This window comes from Platalea leucorodia (genome assembly GCF_965183815.1).
Source record: "Platalea leucorodia genome assembly, chromosome: 26".
Classification (NCBI taxonomy): Eukaryota; Metazoa; Chordata; class Aves; order Pelecaniformes; family Threskiornithidae; genus Platalea; species Platalea leucorodia.
In genome coordinates this window covers 1,841,012-1,861,552 of record NC_138848.1, presented here as the reverse complement: position 1 = coordinate 1,861,552, position 20,541 = coordinate 1,841,012, and the positions used below count along the sequence as shown (strand labels likewise).

The window sequence follows — 20,541 nt, the reverse complement described above, 5'->3', positions numbered from 1 at the left end:
AGCCTCAAGGGCACAGCTGCATTCCTGCGAACCTGTAACAAGCCTCAAGGGCACAGCTGCATTCCTGCGAACCTGTAACAAGCCTCAAGGGCACAGCTGCATCTCGTCAAAGTAAGACACAATCTCATTTATTCCTACAGTCAGCCTGCAGCTCTGTGGCAGTTAAAACTCCCACTGAAACAGTTTGGGTGGTGGATGCTGTTCTGTTTTGTTTTGGGTACTCGTTTCATTGAGCTAGAATTATTTCTTTGCAATTAGGTGGCGGGGATCTTCTTGCACGGGTCTTCTCTTGCTGGAGCACGTCCTGACAGCCTTTGTCATCCAGAGCTTTCCCCTCTGTTCCTGCGAGGGGTGATGTCCGCAATGGGGAACGGCTGCTGTGAGGAAGGGCTTCACCAGCAGGCTTGGCTTTTGGGAATGCCCAAAGGCGACGGACGTGGCTGGTGCTCATCCCTGAATGTTGATGTGCTGACAATCTAGAGTGAAGGCTGGGGTGTTTCTGGTGGCACCCAGGCTTAGCCAGGTGTTTTCTATTAGACACAGAACTTAAAAGGGACTTAAAAGTGTATCGTGCGACCACAAGAGAGCTTGGTGGTGGGTGGGAAGTGGAATGGACTGTGTCCTTCTATGGAGGCCATGGCAGCGGTCTCCCTGTAGGTGCTGGCTTTAAGTTGGACAAGCACGCGTCATCCTCTCTGCACCCTTGACGTACTTGCCTCCTCCTTCCTTTTGCCCTCCCTCCATACCTGTCTGACTCCTAGGCTGGTGGGTTGTATTATTTTCCTTATGGATGAGCCTGCACACCATCAGTAGTGGAACTGTGCGGTGGCACGGAAAGGTAGCTCTGGATGGTAGCTCTTTTCTTCAGCACAGGAAGGACCTGGAGGTGCTGGAGAGGGTCCAGAGGAGGCCACAAAAGTGATGAGAGGGCTGGAAGACCTCTGCTATGAGGAAAGGCTGAAAGAGCTGGAGTTGTTCATCCTGGAGAACAGCGTGGAACTGGCTGCCAGGTCCTTAGGCCCACACGGGCACTTCGTGATTGCTGGGTGTCCCTTTTACAGGTTTCACTGCTTTGACAGAGAAATTCCTCCAGCGGAGCAGCACAGAGAGAGGCACTGATGAGCTGGCGCAAACCCTCAATTACTACATGTGTGACATTTTGAAGGGTAAGGGCCGTGCTGTCGGACTCTCTGGCATTGGGCCGTGAGGCTGCTCGTGGAGGGTGGAGGCCGACATGCTGGGCAGCCTGGTCCTGCCTCCGAGGAAGGGCTGGGGCTTTCTGTGGCCCAGAGGAACAGCCAGAGCAGCCAGGGTCTCCTGGCGAGTCAGGACCAGCGCAGGTCCTTTCTGCTCCCCGCTTTCTCAGCAGCCACCTCTGTGCCTCTGGCGTGAACACCCGGCTCCGTGATGCATTAGGGCCCCCAGCAGGCTGAGGGCATCCGGCAAGTGCCAGTGCGCAAGCGACCCGAGGATGCTGGCGCTGATGTGTGTGTGTGTTTGTGTGTGACCCTCACGAGCCCCTCAGCACAGGGGACATCGTGACCCTTCCGAGCTGACCGTGAGCACATCGTGGCCACCCCTTCAGCAGCACTTGTAGAGCAAAGCAAGGGAGTCCTCAAAGGTGAGGAAGGGTCTGGAGCATCTCTGCTACGAGGAAAGGCTCAGAGAGCTGGGACCGCTTAGCCTAGAGGAGAGAAGGCTCAGGGGGATCTTAGGAATGTGTCTAAAAGCTGAAGGAAGGGTGCAAGGAGGACAGAGCCAGGCTCTTTCCAGTGGTGCGCAGTGTCAGCAGCAGAGGCCACACCGTGGGCACGCTCTGCAACACAGGAGGGTCCCTCCGTACGTCAGAAAGCACTTTTTGACTGTGGGGGTGACTGAGCACTGGCCCAGGTTGCCCAGGGAGATTGTGGAGTCGCCCTCCTCAGAGCTATTCAAAAGCCATCTAGCCACCGTCCTGGGCAGCTGGCACCGCGCAGCCCTGCTTGAGCAGCGTGGTTGGACCAGACAGACCCCAGAGGTCCCTTCCAGCCTCCACCTTTCCGAGACTTGGTGGCATCTCGAGGCCCTGCCTCCCTGCCTGCTGTGTGGGTGCCAGGGCTGGGGCCACTGTGAGCCTGGGAGACGGGCCGGAGTGGTGCTTTCCTGAGCTGTGCCCCACGGTGCACCCTCGCCCAGGTGCTCCTCTCCAGGCAGAGGGGCTTGCTCTGTGGCTTCTGGAAGAAGGTGGCCGCACGACTCTTCCTTTTCCTCCCTCTGTCCACAGAGATGCTGAGTTTTGGAGGAGACATCTTGAAGTTTGCCGGTACGTACTCGGGACGATGATGCCCACGCGTACTGATCTGCAGCATTTAACTGATGTGGTGGCCGTTTGCTCTGCTCTCCTTCTCAAGAGGCTCTGTGCAGCACCTTGAGCCAGCTTTCTGGCCACGCACACCCCCCCCGCTGCAGCGCCCTTTCCCCAGGCTTCCCTTTGCCCCGGGCCTGCCTGCGGTTTGGCTTTGCAAGGGCTGTGGCTCCCCTCCCTCTGCCCCCGCCTGCAGGGCCCTGGGGGCAAGGAAGCACTGAGAGGAGGAGACCCCCTAGAAAGCGCAGCCCAAGGCGCGTGTTGGGGTGGCAGCGAGGGGCAGGGAGGCCCTGGTGATGCAGAGCTGGGGCTGCCAGGCCGCGAGGGGAGGAGGAGTCCCTGGCGTGCCGCAGCTGCAGAGGAGCGCTCGGGGCAGGGGCTGGCACCGCCGCCGGCTGGCTGCTGCTGTGGCTGGCCCGGGAGAGGAGAGGTGGCCCGGCGCCCAGGGCGTGGTCCTCCAGGACGCTGCCCTCCCACGAGCCCATCTTCCTCCGCACGTTGTGCGGTTTCTGCCGTCCCTGCCACTGAGCGTAGGTCGGGGAGAGTCAGGTCTCGGCAGAGCCTTTGCCTTCCCCTCGCTTTCCCCAGGGGATGCTGTGCTGGTGCTGTGGAGAACGTCGCTCCAGGAGCTGGCTAAGACCATCAGCCTGGTGCTGCAATGTAGCCAGCAGATCCAGAAGAAGTACGGGAGTCGCGACACGCCCGTGGGTCTGAAGATCCAGCTGAAGATAGGTACGGGTGCTGTGCCAGGCGCAGATGCGTGGCACTCTGCCGTGCCACAGGGTGCTTCGCACCGGCAGGGAACGCGGGGATCCCTGCTGGGGCTAGCGCCAAAGGAAAGCATCTCCTGCCAGCGTTCAAGGGGCCAGCTGTAGTCGGAGCAGGGATGGGAGACCAGGACTGCTGGGTTTGCGTGCCTTTGCAGGTGCAGAGGAAGCTTAAAGGCAGAGCGGGGCTCAGATCAAGTATTGGGGTCTTTGAATGGCTGCTTCAGCGCAGATGTCTGGGGGAGGCAGTTAGCCTTTCCTTTTTCCAGCTGGGGCAGCTTTGCATCCTTTCCCCTGCTGGATTCTCCCCTGCCTTTGACAAAGAGCAAAAGGGCCCCGCTTTGCTTACAGCTGTGAGAAGGGCTTTTGCAGGCCGCTGTGTTGTCTCCAGCAGACAGCTCCGACCTGCCTGCATGTAAACAGAGCAGGCGGTGCTCAAGCCCGCTGGTTTGCTGGGCGTCTGGGACGGGCAGCTGGGTGAGACGCCTGGCACTCTCGCGTCTCAGCGACACGTTGTCAACGTCGACTTTGTCCGTTTCTAGACCCCCGTTTCAGGGACCTGTGTCGGTACCCCCCGAGTAGGAAGCCCTCCCCCTCCACAACGCCCGTCTCCCCGCTTGGGCTTCAGATGAGCTTCTGAACAGCTGAGATGCTGGGGACTGTAGAGCTCCAAACGTTCCCTGTGTCAGTTGTGCTTCTCCCTCTCTCTCTCTCACCAGGCATCTCCGCAGGGCCCATGAGCCTCCTGATTGCCGGAGACGGGAGGCGGCAGTACTTCTGTATCTATGGCCAGGCCCTGGCTGAAGTTCGTGAGGCCGAGGAGCTTGCGAATGCAGGTGAAGTTGTCCTCTCAGCCACCGCCTGGGAGCTCTGTGTGCAGCGCCGGCTCAGGACCCAGCGTCTTGAAGGCAAAAGAGCTGTGAAGGTAGGTGGATGGGACGGCCTCTAGAGCCGTTCTGAGGAGCCGGACCTGGCCACCAAGGAGGGAGGTGTCAGAAGGCTGAGGAGCTGAATGTGGCTCACAGCTGTAGCTGTGAAAGTGGGCAGGCGGCTGAAGCTCTTGTCCTTCCCTCTCGGGGGTAACTGTGGGCCGGGCTTGCTTGGTGTGAGGGGTCGGGAGGCACTGGACGGGTTTTGGGCCCACCAGCAGTGTCCTCTGTGGGTCACGGAGCTGTTGTTGACAGCTGGGGATGCTTGGAGGATGCCTGCCCAGCTCCGGTGCTTCTGAGGAAGCGCTGCAGTCCCATCGCGCCGGGTGGGCTTGTTCTCCCCTTTCCTGGGCAGTGACGGTGGAGGGCAGGCTCTGTCCCCTGGGACTGCCGGGGAGGCCAGTGGCAGTGCTTTCATTCTGTGTGTCTTCAGGTTACAGGCATGGATCAGATGTCTCAGTCAGAATGCCAAGACGCTTTACGCAAGCTTGTACACCGCCAAATGAGTCGCCCCTCGGAAGAGGAAAGTGAGTGCAACCTTCCCCTTGTTCTGCGATTGCCGAGGAAGGGGGGGCCTGGCCGCTTCGGGGGCCAGAGAGGAAGCACCGCCACCCTCTTCCCCCTTTCGGGCAGCACTCGTGCTTTTGGTCCTCCTGTGCGTGAGCTGGGGCATCGCTGCTGCCGCCGCCTCCTTCCAGGGGACAGCTCCGCCCGGAGCGTCTGGAGGTGGCAACACGAGCAAACGCACAAGACTCTTTCTGCCCCATTTCCAGTGCCGGCCCCTGCTTTCCAACACCTCGTAGTCCCATCCTCCCAGCGATCACCTGCGTTTTCTCTCCTCAGGTGCCCCGAGTCCTGCTCTTCTCTTGCCCACTGATCCTGATGCGGAGGAGGTGATTATGAAGTACATCCCAGAAGCTGCTCTCAGGAAGGTACGGCCAGGCCACCGCTGCGGGGGGGCTGCTGCATTTTTGGAGGGCAGAAGAAGGGGTGCGTGGCAGAGATGGAGTTCTCACGAGAACAGACCAACAAAAGAAAACGCACCCTGAGACGACACGGCAGGGAATCGGAGCCGAGGGGCACCGGTGCCGCACCGTTGCGCGCGTTGTCCTCGGAGAGAGACGGGTGGCGGTCTTGCGTCGCTCCGTCTTTTCCATGGGTGTGGTTCTGGATGTGCTGCGGACGTGGCGGTGGGCTAAAAGGGAGATTCTCCTGAAGCGCCTAGAGCATCCCTGAGGGTCTTCCCTCATGTCCATGCCTGTCCCAAGATGGGGTGTCACTGGAGCGCCTTTCTCTCCTTTGTCATTTGTGTTATGGTTCGGTATCTGCCTGCCGCAGGCTGGGCAGCCTGCCCGCCATTTGCACCGGGAGGAGGATTATCCCTTCCTCCGGTAGTACCTGCTCTTGCCAGTACGCCTGCTCTTCCTCTTCCTCGGTATCTGGTGTGGGCAGCGAGCCCTCGGGAGAGCAGGATGGCAAAGCTGTCGTGCTCTTGTCTTACAGCTTGATGACAGAGTGCCGCTGGACCTCTTCTCTGAGCTACGGCCAGTCACCAGCCTCTTCGTCCACCTGCAGCTGGCTGCAGATATCAACGCAGTGGATCTGTGCACCATCCTCCACAACGTCAGCAGGATGACGCTAGAAATCCTCAGTCCTCACAAGGCTGAAGTGAACAAAGTCCTCCTGTTTGATAAAGTGAGCGTGGGGGAGCGATCGCCTCCCCGCGCCCCGAGAGGGTGGGCAGCGAGCAAGAGGGAGCGACTCCCTCTTGGGCATTGTAGCAAGGCGTGCTGCATCTGTCCTTGGCAGGGCTGCACGTTCCTCTGTCTGTTTGGACTCCCTGGAGTAAAGCTGCCCTGTGAGAGCCTTCACGCCTTGCAGAGCGCTCTTCAGATCTTCGCCTTGTGCTCCACGATGCGCGTGGAGATACAGTGAGTCAGCGTGTGGCGGGGCGGGGGGGTGCACGCTGCCTGGGACAGTGCAAGGGGCCTTTACCAGAAAGAGATGTGCCTTCTAGCTTGCCCTGCCTTGTCCCTGGCAGGCAGGAGGCAGTGCCCTGAGAGGTGGCAGGGCCCAGCCACCTGAGGTCAAGTTTCTGTCGCCGCAGGTGGTGACATCGTGGGCGCCACCTTCCCTCCCTCTTTGCTCACGAGAGGGCTGCGGCCTGCTGCAGGTCGCAGCTCAGGGAACGTGGCCTCGGGGGAAGTGTCCAAAACTTCCTGCGTGCGCTCTACCCCGTCCCTTGTCCCTTGCAACATGGGTATGTTGCGCCCCCGAGCTCTCCATGGCCCCAAGACCCGTGCCGGCAGGGCAGGACAGCAGGCGGCCCAGGCTAGCGCCGAGGGGAGGTGCGGGAAGGGATGAAGCTGGGTGGGCAGGACCGCGCCTGGGGCGCTGCTGAAGCCGCCCTGTTTCCCGGTGTGCCAGGGCGGTGTCTGTTGCGGTGACCAGCGGGACGGTGTTCTGCGGAGTCACTGGCCACCCTCAGAGGCATGAATACACAGGTACGAGGCGTGTGTCAGAGGCGCGGGAGGCTGGCGTGGGCCTGCTTAAGCACAGCAGTCTGGAAGAGGAAGGCGCGCTGGGAGAGGGCTTGCCCAGCAGCCGGCCAGGAAGGGCCTAGGCAGCGCCGGTCCTGGCGCGGGGTGGGAGAAGGGGCTCCGTGGCCGGTTGTTCCCCTGGGTTCTGCTGACCCCGTTGCGGGGTTGGCCTGTGCCGGAGGCGAGGCAGCCCTTGGCCTGGAAGGGCACCGCAGGGCTGGTGGCACAGGTCCAGCAACACGTGCTCTCCCTCTCTCTCTCTCTCTCCAGCCATTGGCCAGAAGGTGAATTTGGCAGCCCGGATGATGGTGCACTACCCTGGGCTGGTGTCCTGTGATGCAGTGACCTACGCCGCCTCTCGGCTGCCCCCTTGCTGCTTCAAGGAGCTGCCGGAGAGAGAGATGAAAGGCGTTAGCCATGCTGGCACTCTCTATCAATACGTGGGGATCACCAAGGAGAGGTGAGGGTCCTCTGAGAGGGCTGCCTGAGGGGATGGTGGCACCAAAGGCGCAGCCTTGGCCTGCAAAGAGGAGTCCTGCAGAGAGAGACCAAGCTGCTCTCCCCTCCCTCTGGCTGAGACGGTCGGAAGCCCTGGCGTGGGAGGCTTTTTGCCTCTCTCCCCTGCTGTCTCCTGCTGCTGAGAGGGCGGGAGCGAAGCCACAGGGATGGAGAAGGTTCGTCTGTCTCGGTAGACGCAACCTGGCCTCGCAGGCTCTGTACAAATGGCTTTTGACTGTGCTTGCTCCACCACGTGCCCAAGGAGGCTTTTGTCCCGGCTGCTTCTGAGCGGGAAGTTTTAGGCCAGTCCATGTTGTCCATGTCCGTGTCCATGGCCTGTGCCTCACCTCCGGCACAGGCCAACCAGTCCAGTTTCCCATGGGGACACGGGGACTTAACGGGCCACTCTTCCTCCTGTCTTCCTGCTGAAGTCTCCGGCTCTTCCTCTGAGCCAGGATTTGACCACCTCTTTGGATGACGGTTTGAACGTTAACATTGCCATCTCTTGGAAGCTACAGGAAGACTTGAGCCAAAGGTGCCGGGTGCTTGGCATCCCCACCCATTCAGGGACACAAGTCCTTCTTTCCAAGACACTTGTTTTTGTTGGCCAATGGGGTAGAGCTGTCTGCTAGCCAACAACACGGCCTGGCTTCTTTCGCGTGTCTCCGGTTTCTCTGGGTTTGGCCTCTGGTGATGGGCTCTCGATACGTTCTCCCGTCCCGCCATGGCCGTTGGGCTTCGGTATGCTTGAAGCTGTCCTAGCGTGCAGCCTGAACTTTGGCTGGGGGAGCGTGCAGAGAATAACACGCTGCTCGAAAGAAAAGCAGGTACCCGAGGAGCACGCCCTGCCCCTCCAGGCCAGGCTGCTTGACTAATTGACTGCCAGCTAATTGACTTGTGTTTTCTTTTGCCCTGCTTCTAGCATGTTTGGCATGGGTCTTACCAAGGAGAGGTCAGAGTACGTCCCCTTGCTGGGTAGGTAGAGAACGCCTTGCTCTTCTGAACCCCGGGTTCTTCCCCTTGGTAACTTTTAGTGCCACGCTGGGAAGGGAGAAGCTTTTGCCAGGGATGGTGTTGCCTGCAGCGGCCCTAACGCTGGTGGGCTGAGATACAGACAGCTTCGTAGGTAAAGCAAAAGCTGCGCATGCGCGCAAGGCAGACTCAGGCGTTCGTTCCCTGCTTCCCGTCGGCAGGCAGGTGTCCAGCCATTTCCAGGAAAGCATCACGCGTAACGGTGCCTCGGGAAGACAAACGCCGTAACTCCGAACGTCCCCCCTCCTCCTTCTTTCCCGCAGCTTTTCTTGCTGAGCACAGCGTCCTATGGTGTGGAATAGGCCTTTGGGCAGTCGGGGTCAGCGGTCGCGGCTGTGCCCCCTCCCAGCTTCTTGCGCACCCCCAGCCTGCGCGCTGGCGGGGCGGCGTGAGAAACGGAAAAGGCCTTGACGCTGCGCAAGCGCTCTTCTGCAATAACTAAAACATCGTTGTGTTAGCCCCACCGATGTTTGGTCAGCCGTCCAAAACATAGCACCACACGAGCTATTACCAAAGAAAATTAACTCTAGCCCAGCCCAAACCAGTCCAGGCCTGAAGACGCTGCCTTAGCTACTGGGAAGTGCTCTGTGGCTCATGGTGCGGTGAGGAGATGCTTTGAGTCCGTTTGGGACGCAGCTGCCTGCAGCGACTCAAAGCATCCCTTCCAGTCTGGTGCTGGATCACTGTGGGGAGTTGCACGGGGCCGGCTGAATCTCTGGGCCTTTGGGAGGGGGGCAGGCGGGGAAGAGGGCACGGGAGGTGTGCCGTGGGGCAGGCGGGCAGGGGGTCCCGCTGCCGCTCCCAGGAAGGCAGAGGTACAAAAGCTGGGATGAGCGGGCGGGAAGGAGGCCTGGGTGTAGGCAGGCTGGCGGCTGTGGTGGCGGGGAGGGAAGCTGCGGTGGAGGGTGCCAGCACGAGGGGCGACTCTTTGCTTGTCGGCACGCCCCAGCAGCTCGTTTTCTTGTTTGTCTTCACAGGTCGGGAGAAGGAGATTGACCTCTTTGTCAGCTGCTTGAAAGCCTATGAGGATTTAGGACAAAGGCACATCCTGGCATTTGAGGGCACGATGGGCTCCGGGAAGAGCCACTTACTTACTGAACTGGCCTATTTAGGCCAGGCTGCTGGCCACACGTACGGGTTTTGAATGTGTAGCTTTGGGACACTGCCCCTGCCCGTCCCCTGACAGCCATGGAACGCTCCCGCCCCTCTGCCGGTGCGCCTGGCCCTTGGACTGCAGCCTCCCCAAAAAGCCTCCTGGAGACACTCCCTAGGAGCTCCCGTGTGCTCTGCCAGCTCTTCGGGGAGCTGGCGGTGGCTTCTTGAGCCATGGCCTTTCCTCCTCACCTCTGGGCTGGGCACAGCTGGAAGGAAAGTGCCCAAGCTCAGGGCTTTTCATCCGACTCCAGACCCAACAGACAGCACAGTGGCCTGTCTCAGAAGCCCTGCTTGCCTCTGCCTGTTTCCCAGGAGGAGCGCTGGGGCAGAAAAGCCTTCCTGCGGTCTGGCAGGCAGACTGCTGAGGTCTGGAGCCCAAAGGCAAACTCACCACTCGCTCCATCCTTGCCTCTTAGCCCCGTCAGTTCCTCTGCAGCGGGGACGTAGCGAGAGCTGGGCCGGCGCTGCGGAGACACGGGCTCTCGACCCGACTCTCCCAGTGCCTTGGCAGCAAGTGCCCCTCTGTGCCCTTTCTCGTACGAGGAGTGAGAAGCTTGGCCTTCTCTGGGAAGCACCTTGGGATGGGTGGCAGAAGAGCCCCCGCCAAGGACATCTCCACCCGTTTTGTCCAGAAGGCTTGGGCTGTTGGGGATCTCAGTCCCTTTTGCTTTTGCACGGCAGGGTGGTTGCCATGGAGCTGCTAGAGGTCAACGTCAGGCAGTCCTTCTCTGCCGTCTCTACGCTGGTGGCCAGGGCCCTGGGCCTCCAGGACTGTGAAAACTGCAGCGACAAGCAGCGCGTGCTGCGGACAGAGCTCCGAGGGGCAATCGAAGAGAGCAGCTATTGCCTCCTCAACGACAGCTTCCTTGTCCAGGTGAGAGCGAGAGGCCTCTCTGGCCCTGGAGAAGGCCTTCTCCTCAGCTTTTCTGGGTCTGACGTCGTGTGGGCACGCTGCTGGGAGGAGTGCCTTAGCTCGGGGGTGGGAGTCGCAGGGGTCATAGCACACGTTTCCCGTTGCCGGGCCCGGGGGGCTCGCTTTCTGTGCCGAGTTCATGTCCCGCGCTGCATGCGGCAGTGCCCACTGCCTTGTTCAGCACCCTGGAAGTGGCATTGGAGAGAGGCTGTTGCTGACCTCGTGCTGAGGTCACCGGTGTGCGAGTGGTCTGCTCCAGCCAGCCCAAGATTCCCGCAGCCAGAGAAGCAGCTCTTGAGGCCACCCCCAAGCCCCAGCTCTGCCAGACACCCTCAGCAGAGGGCCTCTGCTTTAGGCTCTAGGTGAAGGCCCCAGTGGGGCTCCTTGCACCTCTGTTGGGGAGAGTTAAGGTGCCGAGGCCAGCAGTGGCGGTTTGCTCGGCGCCCTTGCTTGGCGGGTAGGTGTGCCTAGCCCCGGCGTGATGTTGCTCCCTGACTCTGCTGCTTTTCTGGCCAGTTTCCCGTTTCGGACAAGGTTCGCGAGATGTGTGAAATGCAAAGAAAAGCAGAACTGTGCTCGACGTGGGTGAAGGTGCTTGAGAAGGTGAGCGTTTCGCCTTCCTTCCTTCCTTCCTTCCTCCTGGGTCAGAGAAGGACAACAGCCCTGCTGCCTCTGGGCTCTGTACCACAGCAGTGTGAGCCGCCGGGAAAAACACACCCAATAATTTTCTTCCTGGAAAGTGGCCCTGGAGGAGGAACGATGTCTTCTGCGTTCCCTTGCCCAAGCTCCCTCCTTGTGCAGGGCAAGTGATGCTAGGTGTGACCTTCAAGTCTCAAAGAAATTAAGAGTCGGTAAGCTTCTGAGCAGGGAAGTGGTTGGGGAGAGACCTCCGAGCATCCTCTCAAGAGACAGAGGCTAAATCTCCTCCCCTGGAAGACCCGTGAGAATCCACCGGCTTCCCCTCAGAACAACCTGCTTTTTTCAGGTCATTGGAGGAGAATTTGGCATATTTGTCATCGACAACGCCCATTTCATCGACCCTGCCTCCTGGTCTCTCATGTCACGTGCGCTCCAAAATGTCTCCCACTTCATGGTCATGAGCTTAGCTCCAGGCTGCGTGAGAATGGAGAGCTTTTGCAAAGCCGCAGCAGGCAACGCAACATCCCAGGAAATCGCCTATCTTCATCTGGACGAGCTGAAACCTTCCGCTGTGGTGCAGAAGGTCTGCCAGGCCCTTGGAGTGGTCAGCATCGCCAGGGATCTAGCGAGGTAAGTTCGAGGAGCTCTTCCAGAGGGCTTGAACCTATGCAGACCATGGGAGGGAATCAACCCCCCAGGAGAGGGAGCGCCGGGCCGCTAGAAGCATGGCTGGCTCTAGCGAGCAGCGGCCGTGGGCTGCTTGTTACGCCTCGCCCTGGCAGGTGTGAGCTGAGAGCGGGCAATCCCCTATTCACAGCGCGTGGGAGCTGTCAGCCCTTCGCTCTTGCACAGGGAGGGAGGAAGGGAGGAAGAGTCTCGAACCCAAGCGTGGCCGGGCTGTGAAAAGGCCTTGGTCTGGGTGGCCAGGCTGTGGGGGAGATTCGCCGGGCCAGAGGTCCGGCCTGCTGCCAGGGAGGAGCTAGGCTCCTGAGGAGAGGAAAGGCAGGGCTCGCTGCTCTGTGCTTTGGGCATCGTGCGCAATGCTTCTCCCGTGGACTTCAGCGAAGGCTGGAGGTTCACGGGGGCCAAAAAGCCCAAGCCAGTGGGAGAACCGTCCCTTTCAAAAGTGAGGTGTAGCTGTGACGAAGATGCTGGCTGCCCTGTTAGGCTCGAGTGCCTCGCCGCCCACCTGAACTGTGTTGCGCCTTACTTTCCTTGTGCTGCTCGCTGCCGGATCTACTCCTGTCCAGGTTCCTGATCCAAAGAAGCTCGGGGATCCCCTATTACTGCGAGGAGCTGCTGCGCTGGCTTCGTTGCAACGACGTGCTCTTGTTCCGCACCCGGAGGCGGGGTGTAAAAGCAGAGGACAACTGGGAGAGCCTGATCAGTAAGCATCTTTGCTGCTGACTAGCGAGTTGCTGTGGCGCGTTGTCCGCAGCACGGTCTTGCCCCGTTGTTCCCCCGTGGATGTTGGCAGAGTCGGCTCTTGCAGCAGTGCAGAACTTGGTGTGGCGGAGGCGTGGGCTCCTGCAAGCCTTGCTGTTGGGACAGCCAAAGCGGGGACTAGCGAGTTGTGGTGGCTCGGAGGGGCCTGAATTCTTGGGGTGGGGGCTGGGGGGCTAAAACACAGGGGAAATGGTTCCAGAGCGCACGTGTTCCTGGTATGTCTTAAGCATTCTAATGGGCACGCAAGTAACCTTGGCCAAACGCCAGCTCACTTGAGAACAAATCCCAGCTTGAGGTGAGGGACAGGCCCGGGAAACTTGAATCCAAAGCCATAAATCCCCACAAGGGTGCTGGTCATGGAAGAAAGCAGCGGTAACGCCACCGAGAGAGCAGTGCCAGCCGGAGCGCCGTGGCCTGGGGAAGAGCCAGGACGGACGCTACCTTTTGCATTATCACCAGCAATTTCCCTGGGCGTGGAGGTAGCGCTGTCAAAGGCAGCAATGCTGCTGCTTTCTGTCCCGGGGCGCTCCGTCGCCCCCCGGGAAGTCTGGAAGCTGTGACCGAAGGACTCTTTGGGAAAGCGGGTCTGAAGGCAGAACGCCTTTGGGAGGGCTACGCAAAGAGGCGCTCGCACTGGGAACTGTTTTGCTCTGCTTAATGGCCACGTTCAGCGCAGGCAGGTCCATGCGCCCGCACTGGACCACGCAAGGTGGGACCTGTCCCATCTCGGGTGCGTTTTGAAAGGTTTGCAAGCTGCAAGTCACTTTGCAAATTGCCTTATTTGTGCTCTCTTGCTCCACCCAGCTTCTGCGGCCGAGGCTTCAGCCCTCGCAGCAGCCTCGAGCTCCGGCGCGGGGAACGAGGGCAGGGTCTGCGTCGTCAGACCAGACGTGAACCTGGAGAACACCGTGCTGCCTGCCACCTTGAAAGGTGAGGGGCCGAGCGCCGCTTTGCCGGCTGGCGGCTGTGCCGGGGCCCCTTCCCGGGGCATCAGCTAGAGGGAGGCTGGGCATCTGGGTGCTGCAGAGTCACCCTCTCAGCCTGGGGGCTCTGCTGGGAAGGTGGCTCCGGTCCCACCAGAAACAGGCTTGGGGCTGCGGGCAGCCGTTTTCCCCTCCTGGCTGCGGACCAGCTGTGAGCCTGCTGGCTGCTCTCCAGCAGCAGGCAGGAGGGAAAGGGTTATTGGTGCAACACTAAAATGACTCCCTTTCCTCAGAGAAACAAAGCCTTTGCTGGGAAAAGTCTTTGCCTTGCCTCTGATTCAACTTGGAACGTGGCTTCTACCTCCCTGTTCTGTTGGGAAGCTCCCCAGCTAACGCTGGACTCAAGGCACTTCATCCTAACCAAATCCCTTTTTTTTGCTGTGGGTTGGCTCGGAAAGAAAGGAATACTTAAGATATCCGTTGTGGGGAGCTCTGAGTCCCCCTCTGAGGGGGGGAAAGTTCTCTGTTCCCTGCGTGCAGTCTTGGGCAAAAACCTACTCCAGATCTGGTAGGGCACGGCACGGGATGCAGGTGCCTGCTGGATCCTGCCCTCCTCACCCTTGGTGGGGGAGTGTTTGTTTGAGCGTCTCGCTTTTCCCCTGGCCTGCGATTCCACCAGGAGCGGAGCCGTTTTGAAGACGCCTGCCCCGGGCTGCGATTGCCCAGCAGGCGCGGTCCCGAGGAGAGGAGGCCAAAGTCTAGCCCGTGTCATGTGCGGAACCGTTCCAGCCACTCCAGCCTCAGCATGGGGAAGAGGCAAGAGAGAGACGCGTTGCTTCTTTTTGACAGAGATTGTGCTGGCTCAGCTGGACCAGATAAAGCCGCTGAAGCGGATGCTTCTGAAGTTTGCAGCTGTCATCGGGCCAGTGTTTACCACCCAGCTGCTGTCGCACATCCTGCCCACGGGCTTCAGGCACAAGATGAATTGCTTGTTGGACATGCTGGTGCACGACAACATCCTGAAGTGGCTGAAAAACCCAGAGGTGCCAGGAGGTGTCCAGGATCCTCCCACGGGGCCAGCCACCTCCCCGGAGGCAGAGAGCAGTAAGTGGTAGCAGTAAGGCGGACAAGGCAGCTCCCAGCTGTGTCCTGGCGGGGCTCCCCAGGGCACGGTGCGCGTCCCCCTTGCTGCTGGGTAGGCAGAGCTCAGGCAGGCATGGCTGTTGGGGACGGGTTGTTCAAAGATCTTCCAAGTCAATCTCAAAGCACGCTCGCTTTGCACTGGAGGGAAGTTCCCACCAGCCGTCCCAAGTGCCCCTGCTCCCCTGCCTCCAAGCGCTGCTCGCAGCGCAGGCACGGGAGGGCGTAGGGATCCCTGTCATCCTCTCCCAGCCGCCTGCCGCATCCGGATCAAAGATGCCCTCCAGAGTGCCCCAAGGCCTTCGACAGGCTCTTATTCAGCTTGGATTCCCCTGTGGCGCAGGGAGGGGAAGCTCAGGAGGCCGGGGGCTGCCTTGCCAAGAGCGGGGAGAAAGCGCTAGCCGAGGCCTCCTTCGGCTGGTGGCGACGTCCCCAGGTCCCGCCTGGAGCGCAGCTGAGCGCTGTGTCCCAGGGCGGTGCTACCATCAGCAAGGCCAGCCGGGCCCTTTCGCCCCACGCTGCAAGGCTCGGTGTGCAGCAGCGCTGCTTCGCTGCCAAGGATGCGCACCAAGGCACGACTTTGGTGCCCCGGCTGGGACGGCCCTGAGCCGTGGCCCCAGCCCTGGCTGATGCAAAGGCCCTTTGCCTTGCAGGTGCGGAGAGGCCCTCTCCCAGCAAGAAGACCGCGGAGCAGCAGTCTGGCGTCCTGGCCTTCTGTGTCCCGCTGCTGCGGGAGGCTGCCTACGAGCTGTGGCCCGAGAAACAGCGGGTGGTCTTGCACCGCAAGTGTGCCGCCTTCCTGGAGCAGCACGCGCACAAGTGCAAGAGCTGCAGCCAAGGGGACTTTGTTGCCTTCCACCGCTTCGCCGCCACCAGCCCCCAGGACGGAGGGAGCTGTCAGGGCCCTGCTGACCAGGGCGACTCACGCAGCTGGGAGGCCTTGGTGCTGGCAGGAGAACGGCTGAAGAGGGACAGGACCCGCGCCACTGAGGGTATGCTGCGCGCCATGCTCCGCAGCCCGGGCCCTCCAGGAGCCCAGGGGTGTGTGCTGGGCATCGGGTGGGAGTAGATCTGCTAGGGATGAGCCCCGGCGGTGAGGACGACCGCTACAGTCTTTCCTCAGTGCGTCGGGACCCTTGCAAGGCTCCTTGCGAGCCTGCTGGGAAAGGGAGAGCAGCTCTTAGCCCAGGGTAGGCGAGGAGGTCTCTAGCCCCCCGTTTTCTTTGCAGGTGCTGCAGATGCTCTGCAGCAGCAGCAGGCTTTCCCGGAGGAGGATGTTGGGTGAGCGGACAAGGTTTTGATTCTTTTTGAAGCCAGTGAGCTGAGGGTCTCCAGAGGAGACAAAGGACGCGCTGGCATTTGGCTGCCGGTTGTGAGCCTAGCTTAGGGAAGAGGCTTTCTGTGGGGTGGGAGCTGGGAGGAGATGGCCATGGAGAGGAGGGAGTGCTCGAGGCAGCCCGTGGGCTCAGAGCGGTCGTCACACTCCACTGGAGCAGCCCTTGCTTCCCAGTTCCTAGAGCAGTGCTGCAAAATGTGCAGGGCAAAAGCCACCCCAGGGACTCGGGTGGTTTGCCTGTGGGAGGTGACAGAAAGCCCAGCTTGTCTTTTTCTCCCTACCTACAAAGCACCCGTAGGAGTCACGCCTGCCCGTGGCCTCGTGCTCTGCTTTGAACAAAGGGCTTTTGATGCCGTCTCTGGGGGGAGAAAGAGCAGTACAAGTGACGGCCGTGTCTTCTTTGCTCTCTTCTTCCCCTGGGCACTGGCCCCTGACTAGTGCGGCAGGGTGGTTTCTGGCAAAGAGCGAACAGACAGCTGAGCTGCCCAGCAAGACCAAGGGGCAGCACAGCGGCGCGCGCTCGTGTGAATGCAAAGCCATCGTGGAATCGGTGCTTGTGCCTTTGGCTCGCCACTACATGGCAATGGGCGACGCTGCCAGAGCCTTCTACTACCTTCTGGAGTGTGCGGCTGCCTACCTGCACGTCTCCAACAGCTACATGGTGAGTTGCCCTGCTTGCCAGCACCCGCTGCGCGTGGAGTCCTCTCAGGCGCCTGGCTCTGGGCAGGACAACTTCCCCGTTGCAATAGGGCGTGCCTTCGCAGGGCCTTGGAAGGGAACCGCTGGGGTCGGACCCTGACTTTTGCCTCTGGTTTGCCTCTTGTGCAGTAAGAGACACAGGGCACCGTGCCCTTAGCACCAGGGGCGTTAGCAGGGAGGCGGGCAAAAGGATCCCTGGTGCCTGTGCTCTGAGCCAGCGGGACTGCGTCTGGGCGGGCATCAGCAGGGGCAGAAACAGGCCCTCTTAAGACAGATGCCAGAGGCAACGGGGGAGGACGAGGCTGGCCACGGGCTCTGCGCCCACGCTCACCTGCTCTCTGTGTGCTTGCGCAAGGCCCTGCTGAAGCTGAATGAAGCGGAGGTCCTGAGGAACTCACTAGAGAAGAAAGCGGATGGGAATGGGACAGCCTGCTTTGAAGAGGCCACCTTCTTCAGCCTCAAAGGGGAGGTAAAGAGACCGGGAGGTCTGGAGGGATCTCCTGGGGGACAGGGCTGGATGTCTTCCCCGGTTGCAGGGGATATCCCTGGCCTCTCCCGCCACTGGCGGATTCCTGCAGGCTCTTGGGCAACTCGTCCACATCGGGATGCTTCCCTTTCCCCGTGCAGGTCTGCTGTCGTATGGGACACGCGAAGCTGGCAAAGAAAATGATCAGGGAGGCTTTGCGCCTGCTCAGAAGGCAGTTCCCCCGGACCTCCGTTGGAGCCTTTGTCAAGTCTCAGGTGGAAAAGTTGCCGTGTGCCGCCTTTGCTGCCAGAAGAGCATCCTCCCTTCCGCAGGAGGCCCGGTGAGAAGCAGAACTGAGAGCTCAGGGGAGGAAGAGCCATGTCCTGCCTGGTCGCAGGCGTCCGGGCCCAGACCTGCCTGGACCTGAGGCCGCGCCTAACCGGACGCATAGGCCTTCGCCGGACGGAGGCATTAAGGAGCCATGTGCGGGTAGAACAGGGAACTGCAGAGCCCCACACTCCCTCCCTCCCTCCCTGCGCAGTCATGGGAACAAAGCACGCCCTTGGGCAAAAAGCAGCTTGCAGCTGGGGATGCGTCTGCCGGCAGGTGTTGGCTGCGGCAGGGGGCTGGGGGTGGCTGGGAAGAGAGAGCTGTAAGCAGGGAGCAGAGGCTGAAGAGGGGCAGGGGGTCTGGAGGCAGGAGCAGGACATGGGGAAGGAGCAGTAGGTGGAGGGGAGGTGTGAGGGTGAGGAAGCTCCAAGGGCGATGCCCCTTTTCCTGCCGGTTCCCGGCTTTGCTTGGTGCCCCCCCGGCGCTGTAGACGCCCCCTCGAGCGGTCAGCTTCCCCCAGCAGCACTTCTTTGTTTGCCCCCTTCCGCTCCAGCAGCCCTCGCTCCAGCAACTCCCTTTCTTCCAGGGAGGTGTCTCCTGGCTGATCGGCCGCCCTGCCTCCGGGCCAGGTGTCCGGTGCCTCGGGGCCCAGCCGTTTCTCTTGTGTGGCAGGAGGAAGAGGCTCGCCTGGCTGCTGCGGCAGAGCTGCTGCCTTTCCTTACTGGAGCACCTCTTCAGCCTGGAGGGCACTTCCAGCGGACGGACGTTCTCCCGCCTGGCAGCGCGCATGAAGGCCAACACGGACAGGGCAGCGGACGCCTATCAGGCGGCAGACTCCCACCACAGACAGCGTTAGAACAGAAGGGGGGAAATGAAGTTCTCTCATTAAACATCTCCTTTTGGAAGACCTTTCTTGTCGGGCCTTTCTTTCTGAGGCACGAAAAGACACGCTGTCGTCTTCTTTCTGTTGAGGGCTACCGTGGCTCCAGCTGTGATGCCTACAGCTCTCTCGCAGGCCCTGGTGCAGAGTCGTGATTGAAGACGCTGCTGATTGGAGGTCACATTAAAGCCAGAGACCCTCTCAAAGCCTAGCCCTCTCTGTTGCTCTTGTTCCTCACCACCCACGTACGGTCAGCCGCCTACTGCTGCTCCCCACCTTTCCCCAGCTAAAGGGGAGGAGAAACCTGTTTAATAAGGCCAGGGTGACAGGAAACGCCCCAGACGCCCAGGGGACTTTGGGCAGGTATCTCCAAAGGTTTTGCCTTGACTGAGCTCATCGGGGGGCGTGAAACAACACACCCTTGTGCCTAGCGTTGCCCCCGTGTCAGTGCCAAAACTCTGCAAGCAATTATGGTCTATAAGCAGCGCCGCAGAGACTGGGGAAGAATGTGGGGACACAGCACGCAGGCAGGTCGTACGTCTGCTCCTCTGCCCTTCCAGCTGGCCGCGCTCCTTCTGGCGGAAGAATTCCTTGGGTTCGTCCCCTCCAGCTGCCTACCAAGGGCTTTGGCAGGAGAAAGGTTTGCATCTGGAGGTTGTCTTCTGCGCTTCTGTCGTGGTTTAACGCCAGCCGGCAACTAAGCCCCACACAGCTGCTCGCTGTGAAAAGGGGCTTAACCAAAGGGGCTTTAGAGTGTAACTACAAAAGTTTACCTATTGTACAAAAGGATTGAAGTCTTGCAATCTCTCAGCGAAGGACAGTTCCTGATCAGAACAGCAACTTGTCTTGAAAACCAGCTGAAACCGACCCTGCAGTTTGGACAAGAGTCAAGGAGCAACTGAGTCTGCGCAAGAACAAGGGGTTACCAGCGGTGAGGAGGAAGAGTCATCAGCCTTCATCCCCACGACCCCCCGCGACCCCCACCAGGAGGCACCGCGCAAGCGCAGTTGGGAGGGGTTTATGGAAACGACCTCTGGGGGCGAATTTTAATACAAAGCGGGGACAGGCCATGCATATGTGTAGGCGTATTGGGAAACCTTATGTACATGTAACACTTTGTCGTATAAATCCGGGACAAGCCACCACGTGGGCGCACACGACTTTGGCGGGATGACCCCCCGTGCTGCCCAGCGCGGAATAAACATACCTACTTTACAGCCTTACGGGCTGTGGAGTCTGTTTCCGCACGTCCGTTTGGCGAGCCAGGCAGGCGAGTCTCGACTGCGGAGCGGACGCTCCTGGGCGCGCCCCGAGCACCTTCCTCGGAGGAGCCTCCGCTGCCAGCCGCTCCCCGCGGAGCAGACAACAACCTCCTGAAGCCGCGGATTAAACGGTATGTTTAACGAGAAGGGCCAGTAAGTCGTACGCTTGGCCGGGGCTGCTGGTAAACCGCACAGAGACGTCTGGCGTGCAGCACAGTCCCCGTAGGGGAGGAGGGTACCCTGGCCGATAGAGCGGCCAAAGAAATTTGCTGGCCGATAGAGTGGCCAAGGAGATTTGCTGAGCGTTAGAGCGGCCGCTAGCGATCTTGGGGGTAGATCGAGCAAATCTGAGGTCACCGCTGCATCCTGGTATCGGGAGCCAGGATGGACCTGCTAATGACTGTATAAGAAGCAGGAGAAGGGTAAGCGGACCTCTCACCAAAGATTCTTTAAATCTTTGCAGCTGCTGAAGGGATATCAACTGGAGCGATAATTCATTTACCCGGCTATTGCACATATTATATGTATGTATTGTATGAAAATTTGTCTGTACGTGTGTTTGAGACACAGCATCGCTGTGAAGTGAGTGCGGGGTCCTGATCCGCGGTTTCGTTGTCCCGCGAGGGAAACGGCCGGAGACGGACGAAGCGAAAGAAAAAGGTTGTAAGGATGTAAAACAGTAACTCTGTAACCCTCTAAGTGGTAAAGTGTGGACCGTGGAACTAACTGTTAAGATACTGTGGGAATACAGGAGAGAACTGGGACCGATAAAATGGGAGGGTCCCAGCAAAGTAAAAAGATACCAAAGAAATCTCCATTGGTTGTATTTTATATCGCTGGAAGGACATGGGGGTCCTCCGGGAGGAAATGTGAATAAATAAACTCTAATTAAGTATTGTAATCAGTGATGGCCATTGTATAAATTAGATGATGAAGCATAATGTCTTGCTGCAACTCCTGTTATTTTTAAGGAGAGAGGGAAAATGGGACCAAGCTCTGTATGCAGGTATGTTTTTCACCCTCCGAAATTACCCTGAGTGGCAGAAAGATTGTGGTTTTAATTTTGCTCCCCAAGATCCCATGGTGTTGGCTTTGGAAAAGGAAAATCAGAAAGAGTTAGAGAAGGTGAAGCGGTGTTGTTCAGCACGTAGCATTGGACAGAGGTGTTTGAAGGTGAAAGGGAAACCCAGAGAGGCGGAAGAAAAGTGCCTTTCCAGATGGGTGGTGTGCAGAAGTGGAAGG

At 59.8% G+C, this 20,541-nt stretch overlaps 1 protein-coding gene across 1 annotated transcript; it reads left to right on the top strand.

Moving 5' to 3' along the window:
• Window positions 1–59: 59 nt before the first annotated feature.
• Window positions 60–19,615, top strand: LOC309600890 (adenylate cyclase type 10-like). Its single transcript, XM_082333517.1, has 25 exons — window positions 60–111; window positions 1,062–1,166; window positions 2,264–2,302; window positions 2,933–3,076; window positions 3,831–4,036; window positions 4,474–4,567; window positions 4,884–4,972; window positions 5,544–5,735; window positions 5,850–5,971; window positions 6,468–6,544; window positions 6,851–7,040; window positions 8,001–8,053; window positions 9,088–9,241; window positions 9,947–10,139; window positions 10,695–10,781; window positions 11,164–11,447; window positions 12,068–12,204; window positions 13,068–13,193; window positions 14,036–14,290; window positions 14,980–15,318; window positions 15,556–15,607; window positions 16,101–16,323; window positions 16,717–16,830; window positions 16,989–17,167; window positions 17,830–19,615. The coding sequence occupies exons 2-25, from the start codon at window positions 1,148–1,150 to the stop codon at window positions 18,011–18,013; spliced, it is 3,552 nt and encodes a 1,183-aa protein (XP_082189643.1). The 5' UTR covers window positions 60–111; window positions 1,062–1,147; the 3' UTR covers window positions 18,014–19,615.
• Window positions 19,616–20,541: the final 926 nt, after the last annotated feature.